Source organism: Branchiostoma lanceolatum, chromosome 15 (genome assembly GCF_035083965.1).
Source record: "Branchiostoma lanceolatum isolate klBraLanc5 chromosome 15, klBraLanc5.hap2, whole genome shotgun sequence".
NCBI lineage: Eukaryota > Metazoa > Chordata > Leptocardii > Amphioxiformes > Branchiostomatidae > Branchiostoma > Branchiostoma lanceolatum.
Window position 1 is genome coordinate 11,423,056 of NC_089736.1, and position 24,516 is coordinate 11,447,571.

Consider the following 24,516-nt stretch of genomic DNA (forward strand, 5'->3'; position numbering starts at 1 on the left):
TCACTGTGTGGGCTTTAACTCTAGAAATCGTCACAGGCGAAAAACTGTGTTCTGCTGCCTTGACATGTTTAGTTGCAGTTCTACTTCATTCCGCTAAGTAATAGTGGCGTCCTTGTACCGTAGCGAGTTGCTTACTCGAAATTGCTTGAACTTTGCCGCTTATTACCCTTGGAAAAGGCAATAAAAAACCCTAATAGGCTAGAAGAGGAGTTTGCAAGCGGGCTTACATTTACATGAACGGGAACGCGTGTTTTGAAAAGTCTTACAGGTCATCTCTAATGTATGCGAAGACTTCAAGACCTGTTTGGCAGAGCGTTCACATCGACAGCACATCAAGCTGACGTACTTGAGTGACCTGGTGATATTTAGACAGAATTGTTGATGTTCATGATGTGAGAAATGTCAAGTAATGATTAATAACAATACGTTTTATAATAAGCTTATTGAAAGTTCTTGCAAGTAATAACAGTGATCATATCAATATTAAGTATCGCTAGCATATCGACGTGCTCGCTGTCGGAAGCGCCAGACTCTTGGGGTGAATGCTCGTAGTTAGCAAGAGGAGTTAGCAGACCACAGAGCTACACATTTCCTATCCATTGGCAAATTTTTACTACCTGTGCACTTGCTCAGTCAACTCGCTAGGTGGCGTTATAAATGCATGTTTTTATGAACACTTTGAAATTCCCGCTCTTTTCCAGCCCCAAGGAATGCCGGGAGATCCAAGATGGCGTCCAATCCCTCTCATCTTTTGCCGCTGGGTTCGTTTTGTCACTTTTCTATAAATTCTGACTGGTTTTGACAATATTTGCGTGGCATTAACTATTACAATAATTCTGTATATGTTTCTGTTCACAATGGAAGCAATTTATCTCTTATTAGTCGCTTTTTTGGTGCGAGAAATAGCATGACTCAAGTTTCGGAGCACATGCACATGTCATTTTGTTTTGTGTGATATTCGGTAAAAAATTGTTTTCTGTGAAATGATTTCCAGTTTATTGTGGCATTCACAAAAGACTGATGTATGTAAATGTCCTAAGGAAATTATTGAGAAGAAAGATTGTCTAAGAGTGTTAAGGGTTGTGAAGTGAAGAAACATATCATGTCCACTACATTTGGAATTTTTTCCAGGGGGGGGGGGGGGCGGGGGGGGCATAAATATATTTGTGATTTAACTCTGCTTGGCCTTTGACAGTTCTAAAACTTAAAAACCACTTTTATCAGGGGTCTGGTAAGAGGGTACTTAATGTCAAACCAGTTGACTATGCCATTTAGGCCGCATATGCATGCAGATTCCTTGTTTTGCCCATGTACATGATATAAGCACTTTCACACTTCTGAGTGTAACAAGGGAGTGCGTCTTACCTTGCGTCAGAATTCTCTTCCTGTTGGACGCGGTATTGTTGGAACCGAACTAACCTAACGTGCATGCTCTAAACTAAAGAATATAAGTATAACAAGAACTTGCCCCATAACTCAACTGGAACCGGGAACTCTAACATCCGGGGCCTTGATCAGGGTCTCGACCCCTGACCCTAACAATAACCTGGTTACATGAGTATGCATGCACAGTGACAAGAATTATGGATATGGATATTGGGTCAAATGTGAAGGCCCCTGAGATGTAAACAAAACCTGTCTAGTCATTGTTATGGAAATCGAGACAATGGTCGAGACGAGAACTGTTTACAAGCCAGGGGCCTTCACCTTTGACATATTACCCACAACTCCTGTCACTGCACATGCGTACTCGAAAGTGTGGAAGCACTTATGCTCACTTCAAATGGTAATACTAATTATGATAACTCATACATGATGATACAGAATGATCATTGTTGTTTATCCCCATCCTCATCCTTGTAGAGCTGGTAGACAAGTGTATCGGCTCACGCATCCACATTGTCATGAAGAGCGACAAGGAAATCGTGGGGACTTTGCTGGGGTTCGATGACTTCGTCAGTATCCTTTGAAACACATGTCAACAACTTGTCCATGTTGTTTGCCTTGATAGGTGTTGTTCAAATGTTCTGTGAACTTTTGACTTTACTTCTTTTAGTTTTGTTCATTAGAGCCACATTATTAGTTTTTACCCAACAACGAGCACTACCATGGACCCCAATCGCAACAGAACTGGGGTGTGCCCTGCTATTTCACGTACATGTTTTACTACATTACATTACATGCATCACATTTAGATCATAGAGAAGTTTAGCGTTAAGCTCTAGTGTTGTTGTTTTTGTGGCTTGCTACCTTCCCTTTTGTTTGTTTCATCTTGCTATGTTACTAATGCCTTAACGCTTCTGCAACAGACATGGTTCTGGAGGATGTGACAGAATTGTGAGTATACAGAATTATGTTATGATATCAGGCTGTTATGATATTTTTTTTGTATTGTAAATCCCATGTGTGTGCTTGTTTATGTCTTTCCAATAACATAAGGGGGAGGGAAAAAACTTATGATTGTACAGACAGTATTGACATCTATAAATATATAGTATAATACAATTACTACTAATGTTATTATATGTTGATATGTTACAGATATTATATATTATTATTGTTGACATTATAACATTACACGGAAATTTCATTATTCCAATCATTTTTTTTACAGTGAGAACACATCAGAAGGGAGAAGAATCACAAAACTGGATCAAATCTTGTTGAATGGCAACAATATCACTATGGTAGGATCTATTATAATTACTTTTCTATTCTTTGGGACAAAGATGTAGGTAAAACACAGTAAAAGGCTTTTAGCCAGGATTTACAGACAGGGTGTCCAAAAATTTGAGGGGTTGGAAGTTAGTCAGAACTAGACTTCCCCAATGGACACTTTGGATTAACATTTACCTGGTATCTTTACATGCTGTCCCTTTGTTATGGTATGAGGACAAAACAACAGTGTGTGTGTGGGGGGGGGGGAAATACATGTATATGTGTATGTAATTACCATGGAAACAGGGCGTCCTCTGGGTGTCCCCTGCAAAATGAGGACATCTAATTTCATTGTTTTCTTAGTGTTAGACACCCTGCTAGCTAGGGGGGTGGGGGTAACATATGTACATGTAATTACCAGGGCAACAGAACATCCAAAAGACGCCTTGACGCCCGGCTAACTAATAGCCTGGTACAGTAATTTTCTTCACCATTACAGCTCATTCCAGGAGGAGAGGGACCAGAGGCATAACTCCCAGCATCCTCTAGGTGTCTGGTCCTGGTAACCATAGTAACCAGGACGTCAACAACAACACCACCACCACCACCAGTGAGGATCATGTCGGACTCCTTCAGAGTTGCAGCAGTTTTGGAGGAGATGAACTTTGATGAACTCCTACATCCGGTCCAGATGATGTTCCTCATGATCCTCTTCTGCGTCACAACCTTCTTCATTCTGCCCTTCATTTTGATCTCATTTTAACGCCGGCTGCGTTGTGGGTTTTTTTTACCGTGCTACGTTCACAACATGATGTATACAAGAAAATTGTGTGAAGCCAAACGTATGCAAAAATACTGTCTAAAAGCTTTCCTCATGATCCTCTTTATTTTGATCTCGTTTTAACGCCAGCTGTTTTTTTTGTGTGCTACGTTCGCAACATGATGTTATTTTAACGCCAGCTACGTTGTGTGTTTCTTTTCCGCGCTACGTTCAAAACATAATATATGGTAAACAAGAAGACAGCGTGAAGCCTGATGTATTAAAAAATACTGGCTTTTCTCTGTGTATCACACCATAAAAGAAATCAAAACATTCCTTACAAACTGAGGATACCGGTATGGAAAAAGCAAACTAACCTTTTTGCAGCAGAGTTGAATATGTAAACATGTTAAGATCATGTACTGTAACGTATTACATTCAAGCAAATGGACAAAAAGGAATTTTGTTTTTTAGACTTCAGTTTGATGATTGACATTCTTGAATCATGTAATTGAATTGAAAAGTCATCTTAGACAAAGCACCATTAAGTACATGTAAAGAAACATAACTATTGACTCTTGTCTTCCTTGTTTGCATTGCATAACAGGAATAGTTATGCCTTCAAGTTCAAGTACAATGTAGTTCCATAGTCTTTTTGAGGCCATAGGGGCAGTGGGTTGTTACAGGCATCTACTGTGTATTGTAAAGCAGAGCCCAATCCTCTCCTTCCACCTCCCCAACTGAAGTCGGGAGGTACCCATTTTTTTACACCAGGGTGGAGCAAAGTTGGTGGCATATCAGAGGATTCCAACCCATGACCTCTGGGCCAAACATCTTAGTTGTTAGGCCAACACGAGGCCTAAATCCTACCCAGTGCAGCACTGTGCCCTGTCACGGACAATGTAGTGTGGCAGGCTGTGTTAGCATTAGTGCTGCATACCTAAATGTAACATCAGGTACAGGTCTGGACCTGTACCTGTACCTGAACAATTTGAAAAATGAACATGTGCTCTTTTGAACTTCTTCAATAATTTCAGTATCTTTATTCAAAGACAACAAATACTGCCAAACTCCCTTGGCCTTGCTGTCAAAAGCCTGCCTGAATGATCTATTGCATATTAGTTACACTGTTCCAAGGTATCACTTTGGTCGCGTTTGGTGTTGTATGAGGTCAGGAGATCAGTCACAAAATAAGCACATACATGTACTTGGTGTAAATTTATATCGGTACAGTACCGGTACTTCATGATCCGGTATTTTGGACCTGTTTTTACGGTACAGTACCGGTACACAGTACCGGTACGCAGCACTAGTTAGCATACTTCACCACTTTGGTCAGAGCATGTGACCATTGTATGATAGTCTATTCAGACCTACACAAAGAGATACCACAAGAAAAAGTTTCACAAATGTGTTTAATGCCTTGTAGTACAAAGGCCTTTAACAGTGTTTGTGCACATTATCAGCTGATAACTTTCAGTATTCAAAAAAATAAATTCAAATTTAAAAGTTAACTTATTATATCATACCATTTCAGGCTAACAATTCCCCCAGGTAATAAAATTTTCTTAGCCTTTGTCAACAACAATGTGACTATACTATTATGAATCCCTTACTGCAGATCAATTAAAACAGAAAATATCTTCTTGCACACAAAAAAGATATTCTTAGATAATCATTAATACTCAAAGCTGCTTCCTGCTGGTATACACTTAACCTTTTCTCATGAGACAGATATGATAGAACAAAAATAATTTACATAGACATGCCGATATTTGACGGACATGCAGCCAATTCCTCATTGGTCGATTCTCTAATTATCATGTAATCATTGGCTTGTGATTGACAGTTAGGATTGGTCTATAGTGTGCCACAATAGCCTGGTTTTCATTCTATTATGTCCGCCGTTTGCGAAAGGTGTATTGTCATTGCTTGAAGTAGGAATGACTTTCTTGTTACTGCTATGTTATATCCAACACCAATACTAAAGAAAAACATAGAGCAAAACAAAACATACAGGGAACCACTACATCACTATTAGACACTGTCCTATTGGCAAGATCAGTAACATTGAAAGAGAAGGTTTGAGTCAATAAATTCAGTATATCTTGCTTTCCAATTTCTCTTGCTTTGGCCTTAAAGTCTGCAGAATTTGTGTCCAGTAAGTTTGAGATGTCCTCGGAGCCAGTGTCTCTTCGACTTGACTCCATGCTCACTGAGGTGCTTCCGATGTCTCCTTGTGCTGTGAAACCGTCTCCCAACTCTGCAAGAGATGACAGAACAGTTTGAGACTGACAATGACTGTTAATGCGTTTTTGTCAGATTTGCTCAGTCACTAGACATACATGTAGGTGTGATGAAGAGTCTTTCTTCAACAGTGTCTACTTTGCTTTCAGAACTTAGCTAAAGCGGGTATTTGACTGGACTGTGGCACGTTGGTGGTAGTGGCATCACAGTTGAGCTCCTGGTTCCAATTAGTTGATAACTTGGAGACCCCAGTTCAAGTCCCGGGGTCAGGACATCTTGGTTGGGGCTGTACTGTCTTTCGGAAGGGATGTAAAATGAGGGTCCAGTGTTTGAGGAGGTGCCTTAAGCAGGTGAAAGGGAATGGGCTATCAACCCCTCCCTGTAGAATGCCAACATACCCTGCAACTGAAACAGCAAGGAAACTTGCTGCCCTGTGTAGGCACTATAAGGGTCTGACACAGTGCCGTCTCTAGGACCCATCCCTCTGTTCTAGCACAGAAATTTGCTTGTTGGGACAGACAAAAATTTCACCCCATCCATCCAAAAATCTTAACTTTGTGACATGAAATTGATGAAAATTTATTTTTGTAACCTTAAAACGACAGATTTAACGATGAAAATTAACAACATGGGCTCACAAACATGGACAGCCCTGGTCCAAATGAATGGTCATCTGTGCTGAGGTAACAAATAGATAGAAGCAACCTATGTAAATTGTAAGACCTACCAGTGTCGCAGTTTGTCCCCTCATACCCAGGTGCACAGTGGCAGGTGTAGGAGTTGAGGCCATCATGACAGGTACCTCCATTGTGACATGGGTCTGACAAGCACGCGTCAATGTCTGCAAAAAGATAGAAGTGTTTTACCATTGCTTAAAGAACAGTACAGCAAAACAATATTGATATTTCCTATGTTGATGAAGGATAGACATTCCGATAGATACATGTTGATATTTTCTGAGTCGTATAGGTAGTTATGTACCCACTTTCTTTGTTGGAAATATGCATGCTATGGTTGCTTAAGGTATCTCACTGGATTTGCAGCACGCTGGCGGCGTTGCTGCCTGCTAAATTGGCTTGCTGTTACCTTTGACTTTATAATGGGAATATCATGCAAAAGGTACATGTATGACTTATAAGACAACAAAACACAGCATAAAGAGATTTGTTCTTTATTAATGAAGTTTGTTGAGCTGTTCTGTCAAATCAATCAGTCGCAGAAAGTTAGCAACCCGCTTTAGAAATATGCATGCTATGTTGCCAAGACATTTTAAAGATCATACTGATTTCACAGAAGTCTCCTTCAAATCCTGTAAGACACGAGCAGCTGTAGTTGTTGAGACCATCGAAACAACTTCCTCCATTTATACACTGGTGGTTGGCACAGTCATCTGTATCTGAAGAATGGGAAGGGCTTCTCATACATGTATAGTCCACAGTAATTCTACACATCTAAGGCAAAGTAGTCAGCAGAAAAGGAGACAAACAAGTGACACTAATTCTGGATAGACAATTCCGCACAATCTTAGTATACTGCCCATATTATAAGATGACTGTAGGTATGATGTAAGACTGTTAATGAATATGTAGGTGTTTATAAGTTAGCTCAAGGGACATCACCAATTTTGCAGAAATTTCGTCTCCAGAATTCTGGGAACTTCCCAGAATTCTAGGAACTTCACAGAAGTTTCCCAGTATTCAGTAGAATTGGTCATGTCCCCTGTGACGCCTTATAACACCTACATATTTGTTTCCATGCCTTACACCATGCCTACAGTCATCAACTCACCTGGCCAGTATACATCTAGAAAGTAAGATTTTCTGGAAGTCTACTGTCTGTCCGGACTCATAGTATCACCTGTTGATGTTTCTTGTAAACACTGCATTATCAAGGCTAACGCTGCTTGTACAAAGAACCATGAAAATTGATATAAACAATGATAAGATCGCTGAAAATATTTACTTAAGCTGGATAGAATTTTGAAACACGTTCAGACAGCATCTGCTGTCTTTGAATAGTGACTAAGACAGATTGATAAGCATGATAAGATTGAACAGCATTTCAGACCTACCATTTTCACAACTGGTTCCTTCATATCCAAGTAGACAGTGGCAGAGATATTCATTGATGCTATCCTCACAGGTCCCTCCATGAAGACATGGGTCTGACAAACACTCATCAATGTCTGTTGTAAAAACAAGAAGGCAGAAAAGAGGTTTATTTCCTGCATTTTGAAACATTAGAAGTATTATCCAGTGTTTGATTATACTGCTGTGGGAATCCCTGATACGAGTAGGCAGCACTTAGCCAGTCTTCACACCGCGCTTCCAAGCAGCTCTGTCCAGCGGGTTCACACTGGTTAGGCCGCACACGTAAATGTCCTTCCTGACACACTGCAACCAAGATTTCCCTGACGTTGGTACATGCATAGTTTTGCATACAAAAACACTGCATTTGTGCACTTTTGTGTCAATATATTTGTAATTGTAAATTGTTCTTTTTTAAAAGCAGTCTGCAAAATAGATTGAAATCATTTTGTGACAAAACAAAGTTCTTACCAACTTGACAGTTTTTGCCTTCAAACCCTGGAGCACATGAACAGTTGTAGCCATTGACCAGGTCCTGACAGGTACTGTTGTGTTGGCACGGATCAGACGTGCATTCATTGATATCTGAAAAGTAATACAATCATTATGACAACTTCAAACCTCTCTTATCTTACTCCATACATTGTTGGACTGAACAAAATTAAAATTTAGGTCTAATACATACATTGAGCAGTTGTGACATTTTCTACCACTGCTTTCTGAATGTATAGATGACAAACTGTACTAGAGGATGAAGTTAATAAATGTCTCTAAACCTCTGTAAAGAGGTACAACAATTATGACTGTTTATATATATTATTTCAAGAAAGAAAGAAAGAAGAAGGTCCACTTTCGAATTGAGGTGAAAGATATTTCTGTCACCATTCCAGACAAAATGTCACATATGCCCCACCTGTTTCACATGTCTGTCCAGTGTAACCATCGGGACATAGGCAGGTGTAGTTCCCACTACCCTCCACACAGGTTCCATTATTTAAACAGGGTAAGGACCTACACTCATCTATATCTGAAAGAGAGAGAGAGAAAATATGGCATAAAACATAGCATGAACATTAAGTGAAATAAGCTACATATGTGCGGTCAAAGGTAAAGGCCCCTGAGACATAAACAAAACATGTCTGGACATTGTTATGAAAATCGAGACAATGGTCGAGACGAGAACTGTTTACAAGCCAGGGGCCTTCACCGTTGACACTGCACATACATACTCAGAATACTGAACAAGCTTATACCGTACTGTGTGAAATTAATTGTGAAATATATTGTTGCATTTAAGACTACTTTCACAAAATGAATGATAATATTTGTTTCTGATTTGTTTTGTTTTTTCATGATAAGCAATTCAATGGCTTAGAATCATTTGATCGATCACAAGAAAATTTTGAACAAAGATATACCTATATCACAATGCTGTCCTTCAAATCCTCTTGGACAGCTGCAGTTGTAGATGTTAACCTCTTCTGTACAAGTTCCTCCATTGAGGCAAGGGCTAGACTCGCATTCATCGATGTCTGAAATATGACAGACAAGTATGTTAGGGTATACATAAAAAGCCAGATAAATCATTCAAAATACTACAACAGTCCCCGCAGCAAAACGACTGAAGTCAAACAGGATATGTCCTTAGTGCTGAAAGGTTGGCTCTTCATGTAACATCACAATTATTGCAAAAATATGTCAGCCTTGAATATATCTAAACCTGACTGGTTTTCAGCAATCTCATTATGTTGTAAATTGGGTATGATTTGATCTATGAATAGTTTCATCAGGTTGGTCACTGAACATAAGACTCTTTGTGCACAACCACATGTTTTATATTTTGTGAAACGTCGGTGGAATAAAACACTTGGTTGTGTACAAAGTGTTTTTTCTTTTCTCACATCATTTGATATCTCTAGTTTCAGGCCATATTACTGACTATTTTCACAGTTGTCTCCGTTATATCCAGGGATGCAGAAACATCTGTAGCCATTCACTCCGTCTTCACAAGTGCCGTTATGCTGACATGGGCTTGATGAACACTCATCACTCTCTGCAACAAGACATGATTAGTAACTCCATGTCATGATCAGTTGCCTCATACATTCAAAATTTGAAATACATGGATAAGAGAAACCTCTGTTAAACCACCCCTTTCCTAACCCCACAGTAGACCCCCCTCCCTGTAATGCCCAACCTGGGGTTTTGGGGTGTATGATAGAAGTCAAATGATAAAATGTTAAGAAGACATGTCTAAAGAGTTTCTCTTACAAGCAATACATTGCATAAACCTCTTTTTACAGAGCATTCCATAGAAAGTATATCTAGCACTTTTAGGTACTACAGTACTGTATTCATAATGCTTTAACCTTTAGCACACTGAAGTAGCTGTTTGGCACCCCATTCTCTATTGGTTACAGAGTTAGGCAACAGGGAGAAGCTTAAGGTGTTATATGTATAGACGTGTTTTAAATTGTGTTTTGCAATGATTACCGTATCACAATGATTCCTGGTTATCTTATAGGCTTGACTATACCTGTTTCACATGTGTGTCCAGTGTAGCCGGGAGCACATGTACAGTTGTAGTTGTCAAACCCGTCAACACATGTCCCACCATTCAGGCAGGGCAGGGACATACACTCATCAACATCAGTCTCACAGTGGTCTCCCACAAACCCGGAGGGACACAAGCATCTGTAGAAATTCACTCCATCTTGGCACTGTCCATTGTTAAAGCAGGGGGTGGAGGCACATTCGTCCGTGTCTATTTCACAGTCATTTCCCTCATATCCTACAGTACAGTTGCATATGTAACCATTTAGCTCGTCCTCACAAATGCCGCCATTTTGACAAGGACTGGACTCACATTCATCAATTTCTATTTCACAGGTTGGCCCTTCAAAACCTTCAGGGCAGTGGCAAATGAAGGCAGCAATGCCGTCTTCACAGCTCCCACCATTAATGCATGGGTACGGACTGCAGTCATCTTTATTGTTCTCACAGTGCCTACCATCAAAGCCGTCCAGACATGTGCAGTTGTAGTCCATAATGCCATCCATACATTGTCCACCATTTTGACAAGGGTTAGGTGAGCAGTCGTCGATGTTGTGTTCGCAGTTGGTCCCGTTAAATCCAGGATGACAGTTACAGACGTAGGAATCGCGGCCGTCGTCACAGAGGCCGCCATTTTGGCAAGGGTCGGAGCTACATTCGTCAAAGTCATTGTCGCAGTTTTGTCCTTCATAGCCAGGTACGCAGCTGCAAGCGTAGAAACCGATCCCGTCCCGACAAGTGCCGCCATTTTGACACGGGCTTGACAAACACTCATCTACGTCTTCCTGACAGTTCTGTCCAGTAAATCCTCGAGGACAGGAACAGTTATAGGAGGCCACGCCATCTATGCAACTTCCTCCATTGGTGCAGGGGTTCGGGTCGCAGTCATCGACGTCGATCTCGCAGTTGTCGCCATTGAAACCAGGTGCACAGGTGCAGAAGTATGAGCTGATGCCGTCGGTACAGGTGCCTCCGTTGTAGCAGGGGGAGGACTCACACTCGTTCACATCTGTGGGATAATGTGGAACAGAGCATGTCAACTTAGCTTTCCTTAACAGGTATCTGTGTTCGTATGGCCGATATAACCCCCTTCGACGTAACCCACCAGGTTTTGTATCCGTATCTATCTACTAGTATCATCATCATAGCTTGTCGCAATGTATCTATCTATATAGCTGGTATAATCACCCTTCGGCGTAACAGACCAGCTTCGCAGGCCCACCTACATCTGCCTGTAAGCCTTCTTTAAAGCTATCTAGTAAGGATGCTCCTACAGTATTTGATGGTTCTTAGAAATTTATGCTTGCTAGTAAATCTTGTCATAAGTGGGCATCCAGAATGCTTTTTTAATGACGTAGGGGAAAATGTTTTACTCCAATCTTTGGATTGAGAGAGTACTTTGACAGAAGCAGGAATAACTGATTTCCTACTCAAAGCTGGTATACATGTAACTGGTAAAGGTCCATGGAGACAAATTTCAAGCCTTCTCAAATATGTATGGACATATATAATCTATAACGTGCCCGTAGACAAACCTCTATCTTCATGTCTCCCTTGCCCCCCTCCCCCCATGACGTGGAATAGGTCAAGGGACTATGTACATGTAGGTAGGTAGGTAGGTAATATGTTACACCTGATGGTCTTACCTATTTCACAGTGTTCTCCATCAAATCCAGCTGCGCAGTCGCAGATGTAACTGTCCACCCCATCCACACAGGTGGCTCGGTTCATACAGGGGTTGGGGCTACAGTCATCGATATTGTTTTCACAGTTCTTACCATCGAAACCCACCGGGCAGGTACAAGTATAAACAGCCAGGCCGTCTGCACACGTACCGCCATTTTGGCAGGGACCTGACAGACATTCGTCAATTTCGATTCCACAGTGGGTTCCTTCATACCCATCCAGACAGAGGCATAGGTAACTGTTCACTCGGTCCATGCATGTTCCGCTGTGTTGACAGGGGCTGGATTGGCACTCGTCTATGTCTATTTCACAGTGTTGTCCTTGGAAGCCAGGAACGCAGGCACACGAGTAGGAGTTGATCTGATCCACGCATGTACCATCGTTTTCGCACGGACTTGATTCGCACTCGTTGATTTCGTATTGACACGTTCCCCCCTCATATCCTGCCATGCACTCGCATGTGAAGGAGTTCACGCCATCAACACAGGATCCACCGTTTTCACATGGCCCGGAAAGGCATTCATCTATATCGTTCTGGCAGGTGTTTCCGTCATAACCAGGTGCACAGGCACAGGTGTACATGTTGATCCCATCTTTACATGTGCCGCCATGTTCGCAAGGTGCGGGGCTGCACTCGTCAATGTCAACGGAACAGGTGTCACCTGTAAAGCCAGCTGTACAGATGCACCTGAAGCTGTTTACTCCGTCCATACAGGTGGCCCCGTTATCGCACGGCTTATCTATACAGTCGTCGACGTCCAGCTCGCAGTTGTTTCCTTCAAAGCCAGGTGGACACACACACTGGTAGGAGCCAATGGCGTCCTCACAAGTCCCATTGTTCATACAGGGGTTCTGGGCGCAGTCGTTAATGTTTGTCTGGCATAATTCCCCTCCAAAACCCTGCGGACAAGCACACGTGAAGAGATTTACCTTATCCAGGCAGGTCCCACGGTTCTGACAGGGGCTTGATTCACATTCGTCGATGTCTATTTCACACCTTTTCCCAGTTAGGCCAGGTGCGCAGGTGCAGGTGTATCCATTCACCTGGTCTGTGCAGGTGCCACCATGATGGCAAGGTGACGACAAACATTCGTCTACTTCAGTTTCACAGTCGTGTCCCTCATACCCAGCAGGGCAGTCACATGAGTAATGATTCAGACCCTCTGTACACGTGCCACCATTAACACAGGGACCGGACAGGCACTCGTCAATATCTGAAATCGAAACATAGATGATAGTGATCATTCTATCGTATTGGCTTAATTTTGACAAGGCCATGGATTAATTATTTCAACACAAGCTTTCTTATGTCATGAAAAGTAAAAAGGAACCATAAGATAAACTGAACTGAACTGATGTCTACGTGCACGCACCTGTTTGACAGTTGTCCCCACTATATCCAGGTGGACAGGCGCAGGTGTACGAGTTGACATCGTCCACACAGGTGCCGTCATTTTTACACGGTGATGACTCGCACTCATCTATATCTGGTAAAGGATGAAACGCATGTAAGAGTTAATTTGATGAATGGCAGAGAAGATTTTAGTTTATTAGAATTGCACCAGTGCAATGCACGTGGAAAACAGGCAGTTATTGCTAGACCCACACACACAATATACCCGTTTTACACTTAGGCGGAGTGAGGAAAGTTGTGTTAAGTGTCTTTTCCCAAGGGCACAACATCGGTGGCGTCAGGGGATTCGAACCCGGGACTGCTGGGCCGAAAACTCTGCCGTCATGCTACACGACCCCACCATACAAGAGCTGGTGTTTAATTGCCAGAAATCTGCTCCTGGTTCATCGTCTTTGGAGCTTATACAAACAAGTGTCAAGTAGTTACCTTCTTGACAGTTGGTCCCAGTCCACCCTGATGCGCATAGTCCAGGGCACATCCCAGTCATGACGTCACAGGGTTCATCCTCCGCACAGTGGCAAACACTGGTACAGTTGGGTCCGAATCTTCCCTCCCTGCATTCCTCTTGACATCCCTCCCCTGTCCATCCCAAGCCACATCCTCCCTCACATTCCCCAGTTATGATGTCACAACCTCCTCCATTCAGGCAGTGGCAGTCTAAACCGCAGTCCACTCCAAACTCTCCCGTATCACAGACCTTTTGACATGATGGTCCCTTCCAACCTGCACCACAACCTTGGGAGCAGTTACCATGGAAACTGTCACACCCATCTTCTCTGTAACAGTGGCAGGTTAGGCTACAGCTGGGGCCAAACATCCCCACAGGGCAACCTTCCTGGCACGATGGCCCCATCCATCCAGCTGCACAGCCGCTCAGACATTCTCCAGTTTGTACGTCACATGCCTCTCCTCTCAGGCAATGGCAAATCCCTTCACAGTCGTGTCCAAACGTGCCGTTAACACAGTCTTCCTGACATGCATCTCCCTTCCACCCCGGTTCACACCGGGTTGGGCAGTCTCCCGTCACATGGTCGCAGGGCCCCATACAGTTACAGGACAGAGAACACTGTTGTCCAAACGTGCCGACCTCGCACTTTTGTTGACACGAGTCGCCGTGCCAACCGTCGGGACATCCGCTCGCACAGTTGCCGGTGAAGGGGTCGCAGGGTTCGCTGTCTCTACAGTTGCACTGTTGGGTACATCCTGCACCGTACGTCCCCGGCAAACAGGCTGAAACAAACATCATATTATGGCTTTTAGTAACAAGCAGTTGTGTTGCTTTCATGCATCTACACAGTTAGCAAGCAAAAGTTAAAGACGATAGTTATAAAAGGCATGTTATCATGGCAAGTAGGTGTCGATGACATTGAAAGATTTAACAGAAGCTCATGGATTTCGGCTAATCTGACCCATTTTTATCAAATTTGAACATTACTATTACTTGACCTCAATCTGAATCAGTCGTAACTACCATCAAATTTCATTATTTGGAAGGAGCGATGACACAGCAGCCAACACCAGCATTCTTGCTAAAAGCCACATGACAACAAAGCTAGTAATGGCCAGTAATTGGAAACTTTACCAATTTCTTTGGCATGTATTCCTTACTAGTCACTTGCTTACAAATTACAAGTTGCTGTTTCAAAGCATGTAACGTTACGTACATTGGTCGCACTTAAAACTCTTGTCCCCGTAACCCAGTTGTACAGCAACAGCTTCTTTCCACAGACTGCCAATCTATTGAACTCTCTCAATGACAACTGTCTCCCTCCCATTTACAACCTACAAGCCTTAAAAAACAATATTTACAGCTCCCAGCATTGTTATCTCCATCTTACTTCAACACAGTCCAATGTCTAGAAGTGGTCAAATATGGCTTTGCATTGATCAAACCCGTTAGAAAAAAACTTTACATACATTTTTTTAGTAGTCAAAATAACACAACTGTACATAAAGCACCATCCAGCAAATCAAATCAAGACATCAAAACTTTACGTACTTTGATCACATTGATGTCCCCGTAAGCCAGTCGTACAGGAGCAGCCGTATGGATCGGGTACGCACAGCAGGAGTCCCGAACACTTGTCCGACTGGTCATCGTTAGAGTCGCAGCGCTGGGAACAGTCCATACCAAACCTGTTCCCACCACAACCTGCAACATCAACTCTAGATTAACAATGTAGCTACAGTTAAACCTGTCTAAGAAGACCACACTGCGGACCGGGTCTTCTTAGACATGTGGTCTTCTTACAAAGCACAGCATGCAGCATCACATCAACTGTTCACAAACTTGTATAAGACGACCACCAAGGGACATATGAAATCTGGTCTTCTTAGACACGTGGTCTTCTTACAAACAAAGCAGAGACACGGATTTAATATTCATGTCCTGTAATCTTAATAAAATGCTGGAAATCTTAAAACACTTATTTAAGAGCCGCTATCGAAGCTCAGAAGAGGACATATTGTGTCAAATTGATTCGATGTTTTTACTACAATGTTCCATTGTCATATCTGCATGTGATTGATTAGTTGATTGATCAATTGATTACTAGTAATTGATTGATTGATTGATTGATTGAGTGTGTTATTGTCACATGTGTCATCATGTATTGCCATCAAGAAGGCTTCTTTGAAATGATAAAAGTTTATCATTTTGTAAACTCAATCTAACTCTATTGTTTACAACAATGGTACATAAACATTCCATAGCCTGGTATCCAAACCGATTATAGCTCCCGGGTTTCCTCTCCACAAAAAAACCTCTCCTATTTGGATTGGATACCAGGCTAAACGCTCCATACTACTGGGTAATAATTGCAAATAGTGAAGAAAATTTGAAACAAGATAGAAATTATAGGTTGAACACAATGCTTCAAGCAATTTTCAAAACTGGTGACTTACTGTTTTCACATGAAGTTCCATCAAACCCTGGGGGGCAGACACACTCGCCTGACTCATGAAAACACTGGCCGCCGTTATAACACTCTGGACATTCAAACTCACAGCTGTCACCCCACCGGCCTGGGGGACAACCTGGGCACGACACAGAATATGAAATAAGTATCAACGTGAGAAAAGTTGAACCATTTTTTTGGGGATAACACCTTCCAATTTCAATCAGAGAACATTTTGTGTTATGATGATAGTTTTGTTTATCCATATCTAATTTATTGACTAAGGGATACCATATCAGACATGAATTTCATAAAGTGCGAATTTTCAACGTAACAAATTCTGGGCGGGTTTTAGACACATTGTTCTCCGTTTGTTTTGCTTCATGCTAGCAAGGAATTTGTTTAGAATAAAACATTTTTTGTCAAGGAAAAAAGACTTTAAATGCACCCAAATGCCAGTGGTTCCGTGTGCCTGAACTTAAATCTATGTACTGCATCACTATCTTTGTGGTTTGGTTTTAAATAATTTAAAAGACTTACCTTTTGTACATTCAATAAAAAAAGATTGAATGACTTACCCCGGACTATCAACCTCATCATGGCTTGATTTTTATTTCCACTTGTCCTTTGACCCTCGTAGAAGCACTCGTACAACCCTGCATCTTCCAGCTGTACATTTTCTATGCGCAGTTTGAGTCCTGTGGCTTGTATCTCCACCCCATTGCGCATCCACGTCACAGTATCTCTAGACGTAGTGATCGGTGTTACCGTTAGTGTCACCGATTCTCCCACAGATACAGTCTTAGAATATTCTTCCGGTAAAATTTCCGCTTGAAAAAAAAACGAAGTAGCATGTGAGGGTTCAACAGATTCTGAAACGCTTGACCATTTACAAAATGTATCCAGTTCCTTGTCAATGAGTAACTTGTGTATTGAGTTTGTATCCCCGTCTTGTATCAGCCAACGAAAGGGTATGTCACCCCGTAAGGGGCGGTATAACCCCGACGGTGCGTCGACTGATGATGATGATGATGATGATGATGATGATGAAGTTTGACTAGATGCACCTAAATAAAAGAGTAAGCCTCCTCTTTTTTGACACAAAAAATGAAAAAGGAGCAAAAAATGAGTAAAGAAATAAATAGTCTTACCTCCCTCCTTAACCCTCGCTGTCGTCACTCTTGTTGCAACACCCTTCAATGACTGCGCCTCACAGTAGAACGCCCCTACTGCGTCCTCCCTTGCCATCGGCAGGAAACTAACCATCCTTCCAGGCCAGGGCTCCGGCGAAATTCTCCCTACGATCCGCCATATTGTAAAGGAAGTCCCTGTCCCGGTGTCCCCTGCGACCCCGAAGGGGAAAGAGCCCATCCCCATCGTTGTTACACACTTGATGTTGGGAAGTCCTGGAGATGTTGACGTATACAATGGTGACGTCACAATCGTCACATCAGACAGGCTCTCTGGAAAATAAGTCAGGGTAAAGTCATAAGTTCAGAAATTATGATAGGCTTTAGGTTCTGAAGACCAACATTTCAACATATTGCATTGTCGTATATGAATAGGGAAATGTGACATGTAAACACAGTACAGACACCAAGACCACGGCATAACCAGGACCAAAGTTACGAAAAGCTGAAGTACCAAGGTTAGCCACCAGGAGGCTAACGTATCATATGTGTAGAGGTATATCTAGATACATGTACTTCACATTTTAATGGATATCAGAAAGAAATACCATGAAGTAAATTGTAGTACAGAATGTGTCCTTGGCCCTTGTACTTTTGTACATTAGCTTGGACTTTCTGACATTTTGTATGACAAGGACCTACTTTTCCGTGTGCAATTCGCCCCGAACCACTCCGCAGTACACTGGCAGTCCCGTGTTGGCCCGTTGATCCTGTCGCACCCGTCCTCGGGGTTCATACAGTTACAGAAGAACGTGCAGTTGGGGCCGTACTGGTTCACTGGACAAACTGTAAGTACAACAGACATAAAAAAATGCAACATATGCAATAACAAGCTCTCAATCACTGGAGTAAGCAGTCGATTCGTCAACAATACAAGGAAATCATTTTTTTTCCTGCCTTTCAAAGCCTCAGGTACAGAAGAACGACAGCTGGGGCCATACTCATTGGTTCATTGGATAAACTGTGATTACAGCAAACATCAAGATGTCAAAATACAGCAAGCTATCAAAAACACATATGAGCAGTCCATTCTCCTACCATTGATTTCTTGTAACTTCCAAAGCCTGACAGCTAGTTTACATTCATTTGAAGTACAGCCAGTAGGTACCCATCTAAATGATGAGGCCATTGTAGTGCCTAAGAGCCTTTTAATGTGCTCGAGGCACCTCCTCGAACACTAAACCTCCATTTTACCTCCCTTCCAAAACACAAATGCAGCCTCAACCAGGATCCCCTTCCCTGGTCTTGATCTGTGATTTTTTTTAGTGCCTAAGTTCTGCTGATTTGGTTATTTCTGTTCAAAGCAGATATGGGAAGTGTTAACCTACCCTGACTGCAGGCGTCCCCAGTATAGCCAGGCGCACAGCCAGATGGGCAGTACCCAGTGAACCGCTCACACGCTCCGCCGTTCATACAGTAGCAGCTCTGGTTACAGTAATGCCCAAACCAGCCATTGGGACAAGCTGTAACATTTCAGATATTTTCACTGAAGGCATGGCCCCAATCGCTCCACGTTACATCGCTCGCGAAAGGGGCCCTGGTAAAAAGTCCGCCACATATGGTTATGGCAGGTCGACGAGACTTGGTCATGAATAATTAATGAGCTGACCTTATTTGGCACAAACGGCAGTTGTAGCTCATGAATAATTAATGAGCTAGCCGTAACACGTAACCTGATTGGTTGATAGCTTCCCAGCGTTCTTTGTGCGTTGGCTTCCGATGAGAGGAAGCAAACCCCTCTGATTGGCTGAAGCTGTTTTGGTGGCGACGTCGTCATAATCATATGTGGCGGGACTTTTCATCAGGGCCCCTTTCGCGAGCGATGTAACGTTGAGCGATTGGGGTCCTGGTTTAACGAGGGTGACTGAAGGGAGAAAGCTCACATCCACAATGTCAACATCATCTTAACACTGCGTACACTATAAGATAGGCACAACAGAAAAAAGGACAAATTCATTGTAAGTTTGCTTTTTGGGCATGAATTATTTCCTTCCTTCTCCGTGTGTTTTGAATAATGTGATATATTTCAAATGTCATATTCACGTTACTATGTCTCATTATGATCCTATTTCTTAATTGCAATGTTCTTGAGTGTCAAACCACTCCAAAGGAAATATTTGTGACTATTATTGATCGCTCTTTCCTTTCTTACAAAAAAGAATCAAGAATCATGTCTGTGGCAATGTAACAAGCAAACATGTCTTACTCCTATCCCTATACATGCTATGATAAGACAAGACAACTGCATTATCGAGATTTATTTACATTCTGGTAAAGTGGCGACTTGCGTCTGTGTGCTGTAAGGTCCCGCACCCACCGATGTTGAAGCACGCACTTGAATCTTGTACAACCTGCATTAAAAATGTATTCAAAACAAAATGTTTAAACAAATACTCAATACAAAAGGTACTCAAGCAACTGGATAGTTTGCAAAGGATCAAAAATGGTCTTGCAAATTACTGTTCGCTAAATAATGTCAATGAGTAACTTTTGCATTGAATATCTCATTACCTGGATGGCTAAACGTCATCGACATATAAAAACAAATGATAAAAACATTTCAATGTTCCAAACATTACACATTTCACACTGGTATTGATAAGATTAACAATGCAGCATAGCCATTGGATACCTATCAGGGCGAAGACCACTAAAGGTTGCTCCAGTAGACGTGACTGTTCCTGTGGTTCTGGACTCCCTTGTTGCCGCCTCGACTTCGTCAAAAATGTAGTCGTATCGCAGGATGACGCCATTTCTGACGTCACAAGATGGCGGATCCCATGAAAAAGTCAGCTCCTCCATGTCTACCTGGGCCGCACGTATGTGTGAGGGAGGTCCGCTTGGTACTGTTGGAAGGCAAAAAATAAGCAAACAACTTAATACTTATGCAAGTAAAATTCCCCTTTACAAAACATGATTTTTTCAAAAAGTGGCAAATTTTGGGCCACCTCCGTTACTAATGATGATAATCAAATTCGGAAACATGATTAACCACGTTTTCCTATGACAACATAGACATCTCTGAATAGATATAGCTGGTTGATAAACATAGAAGAATATTGATAATTAAAAAAATGTGAAAAAAGTACCAGCACAAATTGTGAATTCAGAAGATGTTGGCAACACATCTATGTCGTAGTAAATATGGAAATAAATGATAGTATTTCATATAAAAGAAAAACAATTTGTTATTTCAAAATACCATCAAAAACTAGAAATACAACTTGACACATTGTATACTTCTACCTGCTTCTTGTGTTGTGGCTGTGGACACCTTTGCGTATCCCACACCAGCGCTGGTTTTGGCGCTGACCGCTATGTCGTAGGTGGAGTACGGAAACAGCTCCTGTATGATGTAGTTAGTTGTCTGCCGTGAGACAGATATGACAGTCTCGGTGCCGGTAACCGGGATGCACTGTCCTCTGGATGTCAGGTTGTACGACATGTTATAACCCTGTAGAATCCCGTTGGTGCGGACGGGCGAGTCCCACGAGACACCGACTATGGTCGGGGAGAGGACGGAAGTGGTCAGGCTTCGGACCTTCTCAGGAACTGGAAATTACAACAAGAATCATGTAAGCTTAGAACACATGTGCTTTTCCAAATTTATGGCTTTAGATCCGAAGCCTCCTTAAGAGTTCAGATAGCAATAGTATCTAGAAGTGTTAACAAATTTGATGCCCAAATGCTACTTCATCAGAAAGAAGGTTAAAGAGGATTCCGAAACAGTTCCAATCTACTCTATTGTATTAAGCAACATGAGTAAACTAACTCCACCCCTGAGGCGTCGCCAAAAAAAGATAAGTTCCTTACCATCTTCTGGAGTTTTGAAGCTCAGGATAGGTGTTTCTGGGCTAGGTCCGATCTCATTGGTCAACTCCATCTTGACGTTGTAAGTGCTGAACGGGGCCAGGTTGGACAGGGTGTGGTTTCTGTTCGAGGACTCCACATACCTCACCGTGTAGTCAAAGTCTCCTGGAGACTTCCAGTACAGACGAAAGCCTGCAACAACAACAAAAGTTAGACTTCAAGAAGTATAAAGTAGAGTGGACTCATTCCGCAGTGAACCGACATCTATCGCACCTCAATTATCCTCCTGTAAAACATCTAGCTGGAGCCGCATGGGTCCCAAGAACTTTATTCAGCCCGTCAGACTTCAAGAAAGTTTAACATCGGAGTGGGCCCAAGCTACAAGTAGCTACCGCTCTTTGCCATGCGTCGGGGCGGCCCAGCGCATGGCAGGCGGTAGGAACCCCCCCCCCCCTTTCAGACCAAGGACATCCCCCAATACTTAACTAACAGCCTGTGTTGTACTCTCTCATGATATGCTTTTGGTCTATAGCTACGTTCGAGGTTTTTTACTGGCGGAAAATGGTTCTTGTTGATTAATAGATAGACAAAAACTTGCCTGTCGTAGAGTTTGTAGAGACCTAATTCTACGAAAATACACACGTGAAGTTCCTAACCACACGCGGAGTAGGCACGCGCGTTCATGTCTTCATTTTCCTACGGAAAGCGAAGACGGTACGCATTTCGGACCTGTGATTTCTCTGCAGCGGACGGTCCTGATGTCGGGTGCGTCCCACATCACGGTAGCGTCCCGCGCACCCACACTTCCCAGGCGAAGGTTGACAGGACCCTCTGTAGGCTCTGAACAAACAGATGTACAAAAATTCAATAGTTGGCAAAAAAAGCTCACATTCCCCTCATGGTAAGCTACAAAGTTCTTATTGAGAAAAAATACTGAAAATGTACTTTAATATTCACTTGTATACAAATCTATAGTGTATTTAGGAAAGCAATAAAAGGGCAGCGTACCAAGGCACTTTGTTGTGACAGTTGCAGCAGGGCCGTTAGGCCCCCCTCCCCTTTCCCCTATCCGGAAAGTCTGCACAGAAATGTCGTATGCTGTGTACGATGTTAGTCCAGCGATGGGTTGGTAGTGCACTGCTGATAAACCATCTTCTTGAATAGGAGGGAGTGAGTTCCAATTTTCGTCTCTGACTTCTCTATATTTCACAAGATAAGATACAGCAGGGCCCTCCCCTTGGTCAACGTCGGGCGTCCATTGGTCAAATGATACGGTGAGTCTCGTAGCTTCAATGTCACGGTCAAGGGCGGTTGGCGGTTTCACAAGCTGCGGTAGTTCTGAAAAATAAATGGAACATCTAGTTTCTAAACGCCTTTTTCTTAGTCCAGCAGTTGAGCCACTAGAGGTATTTTAATAAGATTACAATACAACGTTCTAAACTCAATTCTACACACATTGGCTACCAACATAATCCAAAAGACAAGGTGATGCAAACCAACTCTCAAGCACAAGCAAAACAAATACCTAACATGCTTTACGTGCATCACAGCGCTTTGAAAGATTAATGATATGGGCCTCTGGATAATGAACAGTTAGACATTATTTTTCAAAACTTACCATAAACAAGAGGATCCACTGTTTTCTCATCAGATCCAGCTATGGTGTTCACGGCACATGTCAAGACATCACTTTGTCGGATCGAATTTACACTGAATCGGGCCGACCTTCCTCTTCCCATTGAAAAGGACGCTGTAGTAAGGAGAGAGAAACAGATTAAACAAGCTGCTAGGGGCCCCAAACCTACATTACTTTTTTATTACATCACAAGCTATCAGCCATCCAAAAATCAATACCATAGCACGTCTAGGTCAAAAGATACAAAAACGGAAGTTTTGCTGCCGTACCAAGGTCACATACCAGGGGGCCCAAAATCGACGTTGAACTTCGGCTTCACAACACCTGCCCACATACCAAATATCATTGTAATCTATCAAGAGGTTCTTGAGTTATGCTGACTACAGTAGTGTGGAAACACAAACAGACAGACAAACACACAGACACACTCAAAACTATATCTCCATTTTTCATGGAGATAAAAAGCTTGAATCTATAATATAGATAGTACTCCCTTGTGAAAGCTAGTCAAGCTAATCACCGAGTGACAAATGAAGTGTGTTGGAGATCACCGCGGTGATATTCGGCAGCTTTACATGATGCCTAACTAAAGGGCTAACGCTACTTCACGTAAATCCACTGGGTAATATTTAGATTTTTTTAACTGGATATTTAGGGACATATGCTAGTACTATATATTTCTTTCTTCTCGTACTGCTTTGCGGTGTATGGTTATGATCATGAGCTGTTTCGATCCTTACATTGTGAACAAAATTTGAATTTAAAGTTTTGCAATGAAAGTGTAGTTATAACTAAAGCCTTGGAATACCTGTCGGCTGAAGTGATGTCCCATCGATCAATTTTAACGTCATTTCCGTTTCGACAGGAGTCGGGTTTCCGGTCGCGGTACAGAAGACGGTTGTTGGTTGACTTGGGTTGACCTTTAGGTTTGAGAGGGCGGTGATGTTTGGTGGCACCTCTGAAGAAGAAAACAAATTAACTTCGAAATCATTCTCCTCCTATATGTATGCGACGCCAATTACAAACATTAACATTAATCCACCAGGTTACATAAATCCATCACTTTGAAAAACAGTGGGTTTAAGAGATCTTCATAGTGCAGCAACCCCCAGGTAGGCACAGTTCAGATATTCAGGATTGGAATAACTTTAAACGTATCTTTTCAGGGTGGCGGAATTTTGTACCCTGGTGGGATAATGCTAGTAGATGTTAAAATGGAAAGTAAAACATTAAACCATTACAATTTCGTCTAGTTTAAATTCTAGCATTTACGATATGCGCAATAGAGCAGAAACAGATAGAGAAAATTAAGCTACAGTGTGCCATCAACTCACTCAGTTGGAGACATCTGTTCCCAAAGTGCCGGTCGTTGCACTCGCACTGGAGGGTCGGTCCGGTAAACCTGTTACAGTGGGCGGTGTTGTCCAAACACTGGCACCGCTCGCTACAGTCGGGTCCATACCACCCTTCACTGCATCCTGAAGATTTTTGAAAACAGAAATTGTTTTGAAAAGAGGAGCAAACTAGGGATTGTTCTCTTTTTCTTTCAGTTTGTTCCCAGAAAACATGCGACAAATA

The 24,516-nt window shown here is 42.3% G+C and overlaps 2 protein-coding genes across 2 annotated transcripts; one reads left to right on the plus strand and one right to left on the minus strand.

The window, feature by feature from the left end:
• The first annotated feature begins 626 nt into the window (after positions 1 to 626).
• Positions 627 to 3,986, plus strand: LOC136420374 (U6 snRNA-associated Sm-like protein LSm5). The gene is made up of 5 exons (XM_066407252.1): positions 627 to 761; positions 1,864 to 1,959; positions 2,310 to 2,337; positions 2,615 to 2,687; positions 3,158 to 3,986. The coding sequence occupies exons 1-5, from the start codon at positions 728 to 730 to the stop codon at positions 3,188 to 3,190; spliced, it is 264 nt and encodes an 87-aa protein (XP_066263349.1). The 5' UTR covers positions 627 to 727; the 3' UTR covers positions 3,191 to 3,986.
• An 829-nt stretch (positions 3,987 to 4,815) lies between these two features.
• On the minus strand, positions 4,816 to 24,387 carry LOC136421118 (neurogenic locus notch homolog protein 1-like). The gene is made up of 27 exons (XM_066408269.1): positions 24,273 to 24,387; positions 23,747 to 23,896; positions 22,921 to 23,052; positions 22,311 to 22,640; positions 22,032 to 22,142; positions 21,306 to 21,494; positions 20,739 to 21,044; positions 20,125 to 20,338; positions 19,758 to 19,843; positions 18,821 to 18,955; positions 18,135 to 18,278; positions 17,454 to 17,765; positions 16,881 to 17,132; positions 16,310 to 16,441; positions 15,405 to 15,557; positions 13,832 to 14,635; positions 13,365 to 13,478; positions 11,952 to 13,205; positions 10,289 to 11,314; positions 9,692 to 9,805; positions 9,171 to 9,284; positions 8,666 to 8,779; positions 8,224 to 8,337; positions 7,737 to 7,850; positions 6,948 to 7,061; positions 6,393 to 6,506; positions 4,816 to 5,681 (listed from the first exon to the last, which is right to left on the minus strand). The coding sequence occupies exons 2-27, from the start codon at positions 23,787 to 23,789 to the stop codon at positions 5,380 to 5,382; spliced, it is 6,837 nt and encodes a 2,278-aa protein (XP_066264366.1). The 5' UTR covers positions 23,790 to 23,896; positions 24,273 to 24,387; the 3' UTR covers positions 4,816 to 5,379.
• Positions 24,388 to 24,516: the final 129 nt, after the last annotated feature.